Source organism: Passer domesticus, chromosome 13, assembly GCF_036417665.1.
Source record: "Passer domesticus isolate bPasDom1 chromosome 13, bPasDom1.hap1, whole genome shotgun sequence".
In the NCBI taxonomy this organism is placed as follows: domain Eukaryota; kingdom Metazoa; phylum Chordata; class Aves; order Passeriformes; family Passeridae; genus Passer; species Passer domesticus.
The window spans coordinates 20,560,963-20,575,418 of record NC_087486.1 but is presented as its reverse complement, the minus strand read 5'-3'; the positions used below and the strand labels follow the sequence as shown (position 1 = coordinate 20,575,418).

Here is a 14,456-nt window from a genome sequence, read left to right as displayed (position 1 = left end):
TTCAGCTGAGTGACAGTGAAGCCAGGAATACATTGCCCTGCACACAACATCCTCCATTGCCATGGATGGTTTCTCACTGGCACACAGGAGGAAGGAAGGAACACAAATGCATCATTGTACATCAAGTCATACATGTTGAGGGATGAACAGATCTCACAGGAATATGGAAACCTGCCCTGAAAAGCAGTTCAGAGAAAGTCTGAGCTGTTTTGCAGTCCTAGGCATGAAGATGCTCAGGATCTTCCACAGATGCTCAGCAGGCAGTAGGATTGCGGCTGGATGTCACTCTGGCAATGCCAGTGGCTCAGCTGAGAGCTCTGGCAGTGACTGACACTGCACTGAGAGGGGCCACAGTCCTGCAAGGGGCTTTCATCAGGAGCAAACAGCAGCCTGGAGGGTGGGCAAGGCTGGATCTGTACCACTGCGTGCTCGTCCTTCACCTGAATGTGGAGCTGCCCCCAAAGTTGCCATGCATCACTTTTTCTTTTTTCTCCTCTTGGGTATATTTTGGAGCAGCTGTTCTATGTGGCTTTTGATGGTGATCCTGTGGGAAGCAGCCCTTTGCCTGCTGTGCTCTCCTCGCAACTAATACTAACTCTTCATTTCCTTTGGTTTTATTTGGCGTTTTTTATCTATTTCTTTGATTGGTTTGCTGCATGGGTTTGTTTGTTTGTTTGGGTTTTTGTCTGATTTGGTTTGAGTTTTTGGTTTGCTTTTTCATAAATGACTGGTGAAGTTGGCAAAGCCAAACTCAAGATAATGTAAACCAGGATCAGCTTTCCAGAAATTGCTTTTGGCTGGGTTTAGCTGCATCCCCCAGGCTCAGGATCACTAGTATATTTTCAGGTTTTGCTCTGCATATCAGCCGGCCCAGACTCCGCTTGGTGTTTCACACATGCAGAAGACAATGGACATTGTGCAAAGCTTCCTTTCAAACAGAAAAACCTGGGTCAGCATGACAGAAAAGAAGAAACAAAAAATCACCAGTTAGAACAGAACCAGTGTCCCACCATCTTCCTCTCCACTGTTCTTAATTTTGTACATTTAGAGGCAAACCTGGGTCTAAAGTTTGCATCTCTCAGTTCCTGATGCTATTTGCTACCCTGCAGCCTTGACTGGCCCTGATGTGACTGACTGCTGGGCAAGTGGGGCTGGGGATGCTCAGCCTGGAGAGAGGAGACACTGGGCGGCCTCACTGTGGCTCTGCAGGACTGGAAGGGTCCCGCAAGAAAGAAGGGGACAGAGTGTTCAGCAGGGCCTGTGCTGACAGGACAAGGGGGGATGGCTTTCAACTGCAGCAGGTTGATTGAAGCTGCATCTAAGGAAGCTGCTCTTTTCCACTGGGGGTGGTGGGGCACTGGCCCAGGCTGTGCACAGAGGCTGTGCATGCCCCATCCTTGGCAACAGGGCTCTCAGCAGCATGCTCTGGGGGAAGACTGCTCAGCTGGGAACAAGATGTTGTTCTTCAGGCTCCCTTGCAAGCCCAACTGTTCAGGGACTCCATCATTCCATGGTCTCCACTGTCCACTTCGGATGGAGCCTGGGAACTGTGATGTCACAGCCCACGCTCCAGCTGGAACGTCCAGCGCCCAGCAAAGGGCACAACACAACCCTTGGCCGCTGTGTTGACACGCTCTTCACCTTGCTCCTGCCCTCGCCTTTCACTCTTCTTATCCCCCCGATACCCCGATCATTCCTGACAGCTCCTGAGTGCCAGGATTTCATCATCCAGCCCTGCAGGATGCTCCCCTTTGTCCTGAGGGAGGTATGGTGCCATTCCATGGAGGTGGACACCCCCCACCTGCCCGGGTGGGCTGGAGCTCTGTGGGGATGGAGTGGGACAGGGACCCCCTCTGAATTTTGCTACCTCTGCAGGCTGTCCCAGACAGAGAGGAGGAGATGGAGGTAGACACCAAGATTGATATGGAGGAGGAGATGGAAATAGACGGAGAAGACCCTGGAGAGGAAGAGATGGATGTGGATGAGGATGATGAAGAAGAGATGGACGTGGACGTGACTGAGGACGAAGAGATGGATGTGGATATGGAAGAGTCCATTGAGAACATGGATATTGATTAAGAAGGTGAGGAAGAGGCCATGATCTTGGCATGAAGAGCAATGCCAGCAGCCAGACAGGCAGAGAGGGTCTCCTGCTGCCAGGCTGGGGCTGGGCTGGGTGCTCCCTGCTCAGGGACATTGTAGCCAGGGCACTGGATTCTGGTGGCCATCCACAGCCTGTCCTGTGCCTGCTTTGCTCCACACAAGCTCCGTCCCAGACCCAGCCAGGCTCAGTTCTGGTAGCAGAGTCCTGCTGCTGGGCCAGCATGTGCCAGCCTGGGGGCACATGTAAGAGCCCTGTGTGCCTGACTGGAGTGACCGTGCCATTTGCTTTTCTTCCAGGTGCGATGGACATCACCGACAGAGGCACCACCCTTTTGTATATATGTTTTACACTTTGTTGTTGTTCTTTAGAATATAGATTTTAAGACTTCTGTAAATACGTTTCACATAGTTTTGCTAGGTAGGTTTTTCTGTATATATGTTCTATCAATTGTTGTTGTTACAAATATTCTTAGAATGTAAATATGTTCTGTATTTTTGCTGCTGTTCTTCTGAAATAAACAAATTTTATTTTTCACATCCCAGTTCTCCTTGCATTTGCTTCAGGCACAGGCAGCATTTTGCAAAGTTGTAGTTTCCACTTGCTCCAGGTTCCCAGGGCTGGAGGTCAGAAGTAGATGAAGGGGAAAAAATCCACAATTAAGAGTGTCCATGACACCCAGAGCCAAAAGAAGCCCAGGGGATCAGGAAAGAGGGAAGCACGTGCCCCAAACAACAGCAGAAATGTAGTGGGAGCTCTGGAGGGAACAAAAGAAAGAGGAAGCCTGAGGGAAGGAAAAAACGTCTCCCCACAAGGTGTTTTGCTTTTTTTCATTGAGAGTCTCTTCTATCATGTGGTGGAAACCCAGAAAAATAAAGGTCAGGAGAAGCATGGTTTATTGGGAACATTCCTGCATAGTAGACAATCCTTGTGCAAATCATTCCATGCAGCACTCACATATTTAATTGCTTCTCTTCCTGGGGAAGCAGAGTTGCTTTATTTACTCCAAGCAAGATTTTCTCCCTCCTCCCTGGCAAAGAACAAGCTCCCATCCTGGCAAACGCTCGCTGCTTTCCTTAACACTCATCACACCCATGCTAAGGAGAGTGGAGCAGGTTAATTTATCACTTGTTGCAAGTTCTAAGTCCTTCTTAGATAAGGACCATGTTCAGCTGAGTGACAGTGAAGCCAGGAATACATTGCCCTGCACACAACATCCTCCATTGCCATGGATGGTTTCTCACTGGCACACAGGAGGAAGGAAGGAACACAAATGCATCATTGTACATCAAGTCATACATGTTGAGGGATGAACAGATCTCACAGGAATATGGAAACCTGCCCTGAAAAGCAGTTCAGAGAAAGTCTGAGCTGTTTTGCAGTCCTAGGCATGAAGATGCTCAGGATCTTCCACAGATGCTCAGCAGGCAGTAGGATTGCGGCTGGATGTCACTCTGGCAATGCCAGTGGCTCAGCTGAGAGCTCTGGCAGTGACTGACACTGCACTGAGAGGGGCCACAGTCCTGCAAGGGGCTTTCATCAGGAGCAAACAGCAGCCTGGAGGGTGGGCAAGGCTGGATCTGTACCACTGCGTGCTCGTCCTTCACCTGAATGTGGAGCTGCCCCCAAAGTTGCCATGCATCACTTTTTCTTTTTTCTCCTCTTGGGTATATTTTGGAGCAGCTGTTCTATGTGGCTTTTGATGGTGATCCTGTGGGAAGCAGCCCTTTGCCTGCTGTGCTCTCCTCGCAACTAATACTAACTCTTCATTTCCTTTGGTTTTATTTGGCGTTTTTTATCTATTTCTTTGATTGGTTTGCTGCATGGGTTTGTTTGTTTGTTTGGGTTTTTGTCTGATTTGGTTTGAGTTTTTGGTTTGCTTTTTCATAAATGACTGGTGAAGTTGGCAAAGCCAAACTCAAGATAATGTAAACCAGGATCAGCTTTCCAGAAATTGCTTTTGGCTGGGTTTAGCTGCATCCCCCAGGCTCAGGATCACTAGTATATTTTCAGGTTTTGCTCTGCATATCAGCCGGCCCAGACTCCGCTTGGTGTTTCACACATGCAGAAGACAATGGACATTGTGCAAAGCTTCCTTTCAAACAGAAAAACCTGGGTCAGCATGACAGAAAAGAAGAAACAAAAAATCACCAGTTAGAACAGAACCAGTGTCCCACCATCTTCCTCTCCACTGTTCTTAATTTTGTACATTTAGAGGCAAACCTGGGTCTAAAGTTTGCATCTCTCAGTTCCTGATGCTATTTGCTACCCTGCAGCCTTGACTGGCCCTGATGTGACTGACTGCTGGGCAAGTGGGGCTGGGGATGCTCAGCCTGGAGAGAGGAGACACTGGGCGGCCTCACTGTGGCTCTGCAGGACTGGAAGGGTCCCGCAAGAAAGAAGGGGACAGAGTGTTCAGCAGGGCCTGTGCTGACAGGACAAGGGGGGATGGCTTTCAACTGCAGCAGGTTGATTGAAGCTGCATCTAAGGAAGCTGCTCTTTTCCACTGGGGGTGGTGGGGCACTGGCCCAGGCTGTGCACAGAGGCTGTGCATGCCCCATCCTTGGCAACAGGGCTCTCAGCAGCATGCTCTGGGGGAAGACTGCTCAGCTGGGAACAAGATGTTGTTCTTCAGGCTCCCTTGCAAGCCCAACCGTTCAGGGACTCCATCATTCCATGGTCTCCACTGTCCACTTCAGATGGAGCCTGGGAACTGTGATGTCACAGCCCACGCTCCAGCTGGAACGTCCAGCGCCCAGCAAAGGGCACAACACAACCCTTGGCCGCTGTGTTGACACGCTCTTCACCTTGCTCCTGCCCTCGCCTTTCACTCTTCTTATCCCCCCGATACCCCGATCATTCCTGACAGCTCCTGAGTGCCAGGATTTCATCATCCAGCCCTGCAGGATGCTCCCCTTTGTCCTGAGGGAGGTATGGTGCCATTCCATGGAGGTGGACACCCCCCACCTGCCCGGGTGGGCTGGAGCTCTGTGGGGATGGAGTGGGACAGGGACCCCCTCTGAATTTTGCTACCTCTGCAGGCTGTCCCAGACAGAGAGGAGGAGATGGAGGTAGACACCAAGATTGATATGGAGGAGGAGATGGAAATAGACGGAGAAGACCCTGGAGAGGAAGAGATGGATGTGGATGAGGATGATGAAGAAGAGATGGACGTGGACGTGACTGAGGACGAAGAGATGGATGTGGATATGGAAGAGTCCATTGAGAACATGGATATTGATTAAGAAGGTGAGGAAGAGGCCATGATCTTGGCATGAAGAGCAATGCCAGCAGCCAGACAGGCAGAGAGGGTCTCCTGCTGCCAGGCTGGGGCTGGGCTGGGTGCTCCCTGCTCAGGGACATTGTAGCCAGGGCACTGGATTCTGGTGGCCATCCACAGCCTGTCCTGTGCCTGCTTTGCTCCACACAAGCTCCGTCCCAGACCCAGCCAGGCTCAGTTCTGGTAGCAGAGTCCTGCTGCTGGGCCAGCATGTGCCAGCCTGGGGGCACATGTAAGAGCCCTGTGTGCCTGACTGGAGTGACCGTGCCATTTGCTTTTCTTCCAGGTGCGATGGACATCACCGACAGAGGCACCACCCTTTTGTATATATGTTTTACACTTTGTTGTTGTTCTTTAGAATATAGATTTTAAGACTTCTGTAAATACGTTTCACATAGTTTTGCTAGGTAGGTTTTTCTGTATATATGTTCTATCAATTGTTGTTGTTACAAATATTCTTAGAATGTAAATATGTTCTGTATTTTTGCTGCTGTTCTTCTGAAATAAACAAATTTTATTTTTCACATCCCAGTTCTCCTTGCATTTGCTTCAGGCACAGGCAGAATTTTGCAAAGTTGTAGTTTCCACTTGCTCCAGGTTCCCAGGGCTGGAGGTCAGAAGTAGATGAAGGGGAAAAAATCCACAATTAAGAGTGTCCATGACACCCAGAGCCAAAAGAAGCCCAGGGGATCAGGAAAGAGGGAAGCACGTGCCCCAAACAACAGCAGAAATGTAGTGGGAGCTCTGGAGGGAACAAAACAAAGAGGAAGCCTGAGGGAAGGAAAAAACGTCTCCCCACAAGGTGTTTTGCTTTTTTTCATTGAGAGTCTCTTCTATCATGTGGTGGAAACCCAGAAAAATAAAGGTCAGGAGAAGCATGGTTTATTGGGAACATTCCTGCATAGTAGACAATCCTTGTGCAAATCATTCCATGCAGCACTCACATATTTAATTGCTTCTCTTCCTGGGGAAGCAGAGTTGCTTTATTTACTCCAAGCAAGATTTTCTCCCTCCTCCCTGGCAAAGAACAAGCTCCCATCCTGGTGAGAGCTCGCTGCTTTCCTTAACACTCATCACACCCATGCTAAGGAGAGTGGAGCAGGTTAATTTATCACTTCTTGCAAGTTCTAAGTCCTTCTTAGATAAGGACCATGTTCAGCTGAGTGACAGTGAAGCAAAATGGCAAGCCAGGAATACATTGCCCTGCACACAACATCCTCCATTGCCATGGATGGTTTCTCACTGGCACACAGGAGGAAGGAAGGAACACAAATGCATCATTGTACATCAAGTCATACATGTTGAGGGATGAACAGATCTCACGGGGATATGGAAACCTGCCCTGAAAAGCAGTTCAGAGAAAGTCTGAGCTGTTTTGCGGTCCTAGGCATGAAGATGCTCAGGATCTTCCACAGATGCACAGCAGGCAGTAGGATTGTGGCTGGATGTCACTCTGGCAATGCCAGTGGCTCAGCTGAGAGCTCTGGCAGTGACTGACACTGCACTGAGAGGGGCCACAGTCCTGCAAGGGGCTTTCATCAGGAGCAAACAGCAGCCTGGAGGGTGGGCAAGGCTGGATCTGTACCACTGCGTGCTCATCCTTCACCTGAATGTGGAACTGCCCCCAAAGTTGCCATGGATCACTTTTTCTCCTCTTGGGTATATTTTGGAGCAGCTGTTCTATGTGGCTTTTGATGGTGATCCTGTGGGAAGCAGCCCTTTGCCTGCTGTGCTCTCCTCGCAACTAATACTAACTCTTCATTTCCTTTGGTTTTATTTGGCGTTTTTTATCTATTTCTTTGATTGGTTTGCTGCATGGGTTTGTTTGTTTGTTTGGGTTTTTGTCTGATTTGGTTTGAGTTTTTGGTTTGCTTTTTCATAAATGACTGGTGAAGTTGGCAAAGCCAAACTCAAGATAATGTAAACCAGGATCAGCTTTCCAGAAATTGCTTTTGGCTGGGTTTAGCTGCATCCCCCAGGCTCAGGATCACTAGTATATTTTCAGGTTTTGCTCTGCATATCAGCCTGCCCAGACTCCGCTTGGTGTTTCACAAATGCAGAAGACAATGGACATTGTGCAAAGCTTCCTTTCAAACAGAAAAACCTGGGTCAGCATGACAGAAAAGAAGAAACAAAAAATCACCAGTTAGAACAGAACCAGTGTCCCACCATCTTCCTCTCCACTGTTCTTAATTTTGTACATTTAGAGGCAAACCTGGGTCTAAAGTTTGCATCTCTCAGTTCCTGATGCTATTTGCTACCCTGCAGCCTTGACTGGCCCTGATGTGACTGACTGCTGGGCAAGTGGGGCTGGGGATGCTCAGCCTGGAGAGAGGAGACACTGGGCGGCCTCACTGTGGCTCTGCAGGACTGGAAGGGTCCCGCAAGAAAGAAGGGGACAGAGTGTTCAGCAGGGCCTGTGCTGACAGGACAAGGGGGGATGGCTTTCAACTGCAGCAGGTTGATTGAAGCTGCATCTAAGGAAGCTGCTCTTTTCCACTGGGGGTGGTGGGGCACTGGCCCAGGCTGTGCACAGAGGCTGTGCATGCCCCATCCTTGGCAACAGGGCTCTCAGCAGCATGCTCTGGGGGAAGACTGCTCAGCTGGGAACAAGATGTTGTTCTTCAGGCTCCCTTGCAAGCCCAACTGTTCAGGGACTCCATCATTCCATGGTCTCCACTGTCCACTTCAGATGGAGCCTGGGAACTGTGATGTCACAGCCCACGCTCCAGCTGGAACGTCCAGCGCCCAGCAAAGGGCACAACACAACCCTTGGCCGCTGTGTTGACACGCTCTGCACCTTGCTCCTGCCCTCGCCTTTCACTCTTCTTATCCCCCCGATACCCCGATCATTCCTGACAGCTCCTGAGTGCCAGGATTTCATCATCCAGCCCTGCAGGATGCTCCCCTTTGTCCTGAGGGAGGTATGGTGCCATTCCATGGAGGTGGACACCCCCCACCTGCCCGGGTGGGCTGGAGCTCTGTGGGGATGGAGTGGGACAGGGACCCCCTCTGAATTTTGCTACCTCTGCAGGCTGTCCCAGACAGAGAGGAGGAGATGGAGGTAGACACCAAGATTGATATGGAGGAGGAGATGGAAATTGACGGAGAAGACCCAGGAGAGGAAGAGATGGATGTGGATGAGGATGTTGAAGAAGAGATGGACGTGGACGTGACTGAGGACGAAGAGATGGATGTGGATATGGAAGAGTCCATTGAGAACATGGATATTGATTAAGAAGGTGAGGAAGAGGCCATGATCTTGGCATGAAGAGCAATGCCAGCAGCCAGACAGGCAGAGAGGGTCTCCTGCTGCCAGGCTGGGGCTGGGCTGGGTGCTCCCTGCTCAGGGACATTGTAGCCAGGGCACTGGATTCTGGTGGCCATCCACAGCCTGTCCTGTGCCTGCTTTGCTCCACACAAGCTCCGTCCCAGACCCAGCCAGGCTCAGTTCTGGTAGCAGAGTCCTGCTGCTGGGCCAGCATGTGCCAGCCTGGGGGCACATGCAAGAGCCCTGTGTGCCTGACTGGAGTGACCGTGCCATTTGCTTTTCTTCCAGGTGCGATGGACATCACCGACAGAGGCACCACCCTTTTGTATATATGTTTTACACTTTGTTGTTGTTCTTTAGAATATAGATTTTAAGACTTCTGTAAATACGTTTCACATAGTTTTGCTAGGTAGGTTTTTCTGTATATATGTTCTATCAATTGTTGTTGTTACAAATATTCTTAGAATGTAAATATGTTCTGTATTTTTGCTGCTGTTCTTCTGAAATAAACAAATTTTATTTTTCACATCCCAGTTCTCCTTGCATTTGCTTCAGGCACAGGCAGCATTTTGCAAAGTTGTAGTTTCCACTTGCTCCAGGTTCCCAGGGCTGGAGGTCAGAAGTAGATGAAGGGGAAAAAATCCACAATTAAGAGTGTCCATGACACCCAGAGCCAAAAGAAGCCCAGGGGATCAGGAAAGAGGGAAGCACGTGCCCCAAACAACAGCAGAAATGTAGTGGGAGCTCTGGAGGGAACAAAAGAAAGAGGAAGCCTGAGGGAAGGAAAAAACGTCTCCCCACAAGGTGTTTTGCTTTTTTTCATTGAGAGTCTCTTCTATCATGTGGTGGAAACCCAGAAAAATAAAGGTCAGGAGAAGCATGGTTTATTGGGAACATTCCTGCATAGTAGACAATCCTTGTGCAAATCATTCCATGCAGCACTCACATATTTAATTGCTTCTCTTCCTGGGGAAGCAGAGTTGCTTTATTTACTCCAAGCAAGATTTTCTCCCTCCTCCCTGGCAAAGAACAAGCTCCCATCCTGGTGAGAGCTCGCTGCTTTCCTTAACACTCATCACACCCATGCTAAGGAGAGTGGAGCAGGTTAATTTATCACTTCTTGCAAGTTCTAAGTCCTTCTTAGATAAGGACCATGTTCAGCTGAGTGACAGTGAAGCAAAATGGCAAGCCAGGAATACATTGCCCTGCACACAACATCCTCCATTGCCATGGATGGTTTCTCACTGGCACACAGGAGGAAGGAAGGAACACAAATGCATCATTGTACATCAAGTCATACATGTTGAGGGATGAACAGATCTCACGGGGATATGGAAACCTGCCCTGAAAAGCAGTTCAGAGAAAGTCTGAGCTGTTTTGCGGTCCTAGGCATGAAGATGCTCAGGATCTTCCACAGATGCTCAGCAGGCAGTAGGATTGTGGCTGGATGTCACTCTGGCAATGCCAGTGGCTCAGCTGAGAGCTCTGGCAGTGACTGACACTGCACTGAGAGGGGCCACAGTCCTGCAAGGGGCTTTCATCAGGAGCAAACAGCAGCCTGGAGGGTGGGCAAGGCTGGATCTGTACCACTGCGTGCTCATCCTTCACCTGAATGTGGAACTGCCCCCAAAGTTGCCATGCATCACTTTTTCTCCTCTTGGGTATATTTTGGAGCAGCTGTTCTATGTGGCTTTTGATGGTGATCCTGTGGGAAGCAGCCCTTTGCCTGCTGTGCTCTCCTCGCAACTAATACTAACTCTTCATTTCCTTTGGTTTTATTTGGCGTTTTTTATCTATTTCTTTGATTGGTTTGCTGCATGGGTTTGTTTGTTTGTTTGGGTTTTTGTCTGATTTGGTTTGAGTTTTTGGTTTGCTTTTTCATAAATGACTGGTGAAGTTGGCAAAGCCAAACTCAAGATAATGTAAACCAGGATCAGCTTTCCAGAAATTGCTTTTGGCTGGGTTTAGCTGCATCCCCCAGGCTCAGGATCACTAGTATATTTTCAGGTTTTGCTCTGCATATCAGCCTGCCCAGACTCCGCTTGGTGTTTCACAAATGCAGAAGACAATGGACATTGTGCAAAGCTTCCTTTCAAACAGAAAAACCTGGGTCAGCATGACAGAAAAGAAGAAACAAAAAATCACCAGTTAGAACAGAACCAGTGTCCCACCATCTTCCTCTCCACTGTTCTTAATTTTGTACATTTAGAGGCAAACCTGGGTCTAAAGTTTGCATCTCTCAGTTCCTGATGCTATTTGCTACCCTGCAGCCTTGACTGGCCCTGATGTGACTGACTGCTGGGCAAGTGGGGCTGGGGATGCTCAGCCTGGAGAGAGGAGACACTGGGCGGCCTCACTGTGGCTCTGCAGGACTGGAAGGGTCCCGCAAGAAAGAAGGGGACAGAGTGTTCAGCAGGGCCTGTGCTGACAGGACAAGGGGGGATGGCTTTCAACTGCAGCAGGTTGATTGAAGCTGCATCTAAGGAAGCTGCTCTTTTCCACTGGGGGTGGTGGGGCACTGGCCCAGGCTGTGCACAGAGGCTGTGCATGCCCCATCCTTGGCAACAGGGCTCTCAGCAGCATGCTCTGGGGGAAGACTGCTCAGCTGGGAACAAGATGTTGTTCTTCAGGCTCCCTTGCAAGCCCAACCGTTCAGGGACTCCATCATTCCATGGTCTCCACTGTCCACTTCAGATGGAGCCTGGGAACTGTGATGTCACAGCCCACGCTCCAGCTGGAACGTCCAGCGCCCAGCAAAGGGCACAACACAACCCTTGGCCGCTGTGTTGACACGCTCTGCACCTCGCTCCTGCCCTCGCCTTTCACTCTTCTTATCCCCCCGATAATCCGATCATTCCTGATAGCTCCTGAGTGCCAGGATTTCATCATCCAGCCCTGCAGGATGCTCCCCTTTGTCCTGAGGGAGGTATGGTGCCATTCCATGGAGGTGGACACCCCCCACCTGCCCGGGTGGGCTGGAGCTCTGTGGGGATGGAGTGGGATAGGGACCCCCTCTGAGCTTTTGCTACCTCTGCAGGCTGTCCCAGACAGAGAGGAGGAGATGGAGGTAGACACCAAGATTGATATGGAGGAGGAGATGGAAATTGACGGAGAAGACCCAGGAGAGGAAGAGATGGATGTGGATGAGGATGTTGAAGAAGAGATGGACGTGGATGTGACTGAGGACGAGGAGATGGATGTGGATATGGAAGAGTCCATTGAGAACATGGATATTGATTAAGAAGGTGAGGAAGAGGCCATGATCTTGGCATGAAGAGCAATGCCAGCAGCCAGACAGGCAGAGTGGGTCTCCTGCTGCCAGGCTGGGGCTGGGCTGGGTGCTCCCTGCTCAGGGACATTGTAGCCAGGGCACTGGATTCCGGTGGCCATCCACAGCCTGTCCTGTGCCTGCTTTGCTCCACACAAGCTCCGTCCCAGACCCAGCCAGGCTCAGTTCTGGTAGCAGAGTCCTGCTGCTGGGCCAGCATGTGCCAGCCTGGGGGCACATGCAAGAGCTCTGTGTGCCTGACTGGAGTGACCGTGCCATTTGCTTTTCTTCCAGGTGCGATGGACATCACCGACAGAGGCACCACGCTTTTGTATATATGTTTTACACTTTGTTGTTGTTCTTTAGAATATAGATTTTAGGACTTCTGTAAATACGTTTCACATAGTTTTGCTAGGTAGGTTTTTCTGTATATATGTTCTATCGATTGTTGTTGTTACAAATATGCTTAGAATGTAAATATGTTCTGTATTTTTGCTGCTGTTCTTCTGAAATAAACAAATTTTATTTTTCACATCCCAGTTCTCCTTGCATTTGCTTCAGGCACAGGCAGCATTTTGCAAAGTTGTAGTTTCCACTTGCTCCAGGTTCCCAGGGCTGGAGGTCAGAAGTAGATGAAGGGGAAAAAAACCCACAATTAAGAGTGTCCATGACACCCAGAGCCAAAAGAAGCCCAGGGGATCAGGAAAGAGGGAAGCACGTGCCCCAAACAACAGCAGAAATGTAGTGGGAGCTCTGGAGGGAACAAAAGAAAGAGGAAGCCTGAGGGAAGGAAAAAACGTCTCCCCACAAGGTGTTTTGCTTTTTTTCATTGAGAGTCTCTTCTATCATGTGGTGGAAACCCAGAAAAATAAAGGTCAGGAGAAGCATGGTTTATTGGGAACATTCCTGCATAGTAGACAATCCTTGTGCAAATCATTCCATGCAGCACTCACATATTTAATTGCTTCTCTTCCTGAGGTAGCAGAGTTGCTTTATTTACTCCAAGCAAGATTTTCTCCCTCCTCCCTGGCAAAGAACAAGCTCCCATCCTGGCAAGCGCTCGCTGCTTTCCTTAACACTCATCAAATCCCATGCTAAGGAGAGTGGAGCAGGTTAATTCATCACTTCTTGCAAGTTCTAAGTCCTTCTTAGATAAGGACCATGTTCAGCTGAGTGACAGTGAAGCAAAATGGCAAGCCAGGAATACATTGCCCTGCACACAACATCTGCCATTGCCATGGATGGTTTCTCACTGGCACACAGGAGGAAGGAAGGAACACAAATGCATCATTGTACATCAAGTCATACATGTTGAGGGATGAACAGATCTCACGGGGATATGGAAACCTGCCCTGAAAAGCAGTTCAGAGAAAGTCTGAGCTGTTTTGTGGTCTGTCTTGGGTTGAAAAGACAGGAGCCTGTGAAGGACGGCAAAAGCCTCCTGTGAAATGGAGAAGGTAAACCCCCTCCCTCCGAATTATCACAACTTCAGAATTAAAAAAGGCTCTCAGGCAAAGATATGGGAAACGGGAATAACAGTTCTTTACTGGAAGAAACAAAAACTAAATAACAATGTAATTTAACACAAGCAAAACAACCACTGGCAGAGTGAGAAAAACCTGGCACCCTGAGAAGTCAGGGTGCTGATAGCAGTCCAGCCAAATGGTGGCTGCTCCTCCTGGAGCGGCGATCTGCAGAAGGGTGTAGATCCCTTCCGAAAATGCGGCGAAGGAGCAGCTGGGCCTTGGTTCCTGATTCCTCTCGGAAATCCAGCGAAGAAGGCTGTCTGTGGTCTCAGAAATGCTTGTTTTATGGTGGTAGGGATGCTTGGCTCCTCCCTCTGGGTGGAGCATCTCCCAATGGGATGATGTAACTAATCTTACCAGCCACAGTGAGTAATTCAATAGCCCATTAGCAGGACATTGTCTTCCTGGCAGTGTCATTGTTCTTGAAAGAGATAAGAAAAACTGCCTAACCCCCAACAGATGGCAAAAAAGAATACATGCTTATTTTACAAGCCAGGACATTATATAGCCCATTAGCAGGACATTGTCTTCCGGGCAGTGTCATTGTTCCTGAAAGAGATAAGAAAAAAACTGCCTAACCCCCAACAGATGGCAAAATAGAATACATGCTTATTTTACAAGCCAGGACATGGTCCTAGGCATGAAGATACTCAGGATCTTTCACAGATGCTCAGCAGGCAGTAGGATTGCGGCTGGATGTCACTCTGGCAATGCCAGTGGCTCAGCTGAGAGCTCTGGCAGTGACTGACACTGCACTGAGAGGGGCCACAGTCCTGCAAGGGGCTTTCATCAGGAGCAAACAGCAGCCTGGAGGGTGGGCAAGGCTGGATCTGTACCACTGCATGCTCGTCCTTCACCTGAATGTGGAACTGCCCCCAAAGTTGCCATGGATCACTTTTTCTCCTCTTGGGTATATTTTGGAGCAGCTGTTCTATGTGGCTTTTGATGGTGATCCTGTGGGAAGCAGCCCTTTGCCTGCTGTGCTCTCCTCGCAACTAATACTAACTCT

At 49.4% G+C, this 14,456-nt stretch overlaps 4 protein-coding genes across 4 annotated transcripts; all 4 read left to right on the top strand.

Annotated features, from left to right (window-relative positions):
* The first annotated feature begins 1,622 nt into the window (after window positions 1-1,622).
* On the top strand, window positions 1,623-2,640 carry LOC135280155 (ribosomal RNA processing protein 1 homolog). Its single transcript, XM_064387898.1, has 3 exons — window positions 1,623-1,765; window positions 1,876-2,083; window positions 2,401-2,640. The coding sequence occupies exons 1-2, from the start codon at window positions 1,742-1,744 to the stop codon at window positions 2,077-2,079; spliced, it is 228 nt and encodes a 75-aa protein (XP_064243968.1). The 5' UTR covers window positions 1,623-1,741; the 3' UTR covers window positions 2,080-2,083; window positions 2,401-2,640.
* A 2,252-nt stretch (window positions 2,641-4,892) lies between these two features.
* LOC135280156 (ribosomal RNA processing protein 1 homolog) lies at window positions 4,893-5,908 on the top strand. The gene is made up of 3 exons (XM_064387900.1): window positions 4,893-5,033; window positions 5,144-5,351; window positions 5,669-5,908. The coding sequence occupies exons 1-2, from the start codon at window positions 5,010-5,012 to the stop codon at window positions 5,345-5,347; spliced, it is 228 nt and encodes a 75-aa protein (XP_064243970.1). The 5' UTR covers window positions 4,893-5,009; the 3' UTR covers window positions 5,348-5,351; window positions 5,669-5,908.
* Window positions 5,909-8,162: 2,254 nt separating this feature from the next.
* Window positions 8,163-9,181, top strand: LOC135280425 (ribosomal RNA processing protein 1 homolog). Its single transcript, XM_064388298.1, has 3 exons — window positions 8,163-8,306; window positions 8,417-8,624; window positions 8,942-9,181. The coding sequence occupies exons 1-2, from the start codon at window positions 8,283-8,285 to the stop codon at window positions 8,618-8,620; spliced, it is 228 nt and encodes a 75-aa protein (XP_064244368.1). The 5' UTR covers window positions 8,163-8,282; the 3' UTR covers window positions 8,621-8,624; window positions 8,942-9,181.
* A 2,256-nt stretch (window positions 9,182-11,437) lies between these two features.
* On the top strand, window positions 11,438-12,455 carry LOC135280445 (ribosomal RNA processing protein 1 homolog). Its single transcript, XM_064388357.1, has 3 exons — window positions 11,438-11,579; window positions 11,691-11,898; window positions 12,216-12,455. The coding sequence occupies exons 1-2, from the start codon at window positions 11,556-11,558 to the stop codon at window positions 11,892-11,894; spliced, it is 228 nt and encodes a 75-aa protein (XP_064244427.1). The 5' UTR covers window positions 11,438-11,555; the 3' UTR covers window positions 11,895-11,898; window positions 12,216-12,455.
* The last annotated feature ends 2,001 nt before the right edge of the window (window positions 12,456-14,456 follow it).

What these genes read in the sequence shown, in the direction of transcription:
- LOC135280155 (XM_064387898.1), top strand. Translation starts at nt 1,742, where the DNA reads ATGCTCCCCTTTGTCCTGAGGGAG. An exon ending in TCCCCTTTGTCCTGAGGGAG is followed by an intron (nt 1,766 to 1,875) that starts GTATGGTGCCAT and finishes CTACCTCTGCAG; the next exon opens with GCTGTCCCAGACAGAGAGGA.
- LOC135280445 (XM_064388357.1), top strand. Translation starts at nt 11,556, where the DNA reads ATGCTCCCCTTTGTCCTGAGGGAG. An exon ending in TCCCCTTTGTCCTGAGGGAG is followed by an intron (nt 11,580 to 11,690) that starts GTATGGTGCCAT and finishes CTACCTCTGCAG; the next exon opens with GCTGTCCCAGACAGAGAGGA.
- LOC135280156 (XM_064387900.1), top strand. Translation starts at nt 5,010, where the DNA reads ATGCTCCCCTTTGTCCTGAGGGAG. An exon ending in TCCCCTTTGTCCTGAGGGAG is followed by an intron (nt 5,034 to 5,143) that starts GTATGGTGCCAT and finishes CTACCTCTGCAG; the next exon opens with GCTGTCCCAGACAGAGAGGA.
- LOC135280425 (XM_064388298.1), top strand. Translation starts at nt 8,283, where the DNA reads ATGCTCCCCTTTGTCCTGAGGGAG. An exon ending in TCCCCTTTGTCCTGAGGGAG is followed by an intron (nt 8,307 to 8,416) that starts GTATGGTGCCAT and finishes CTACCTCTGCAG; the next exon opens with GCTGTCCCAGACAGAGAGGA.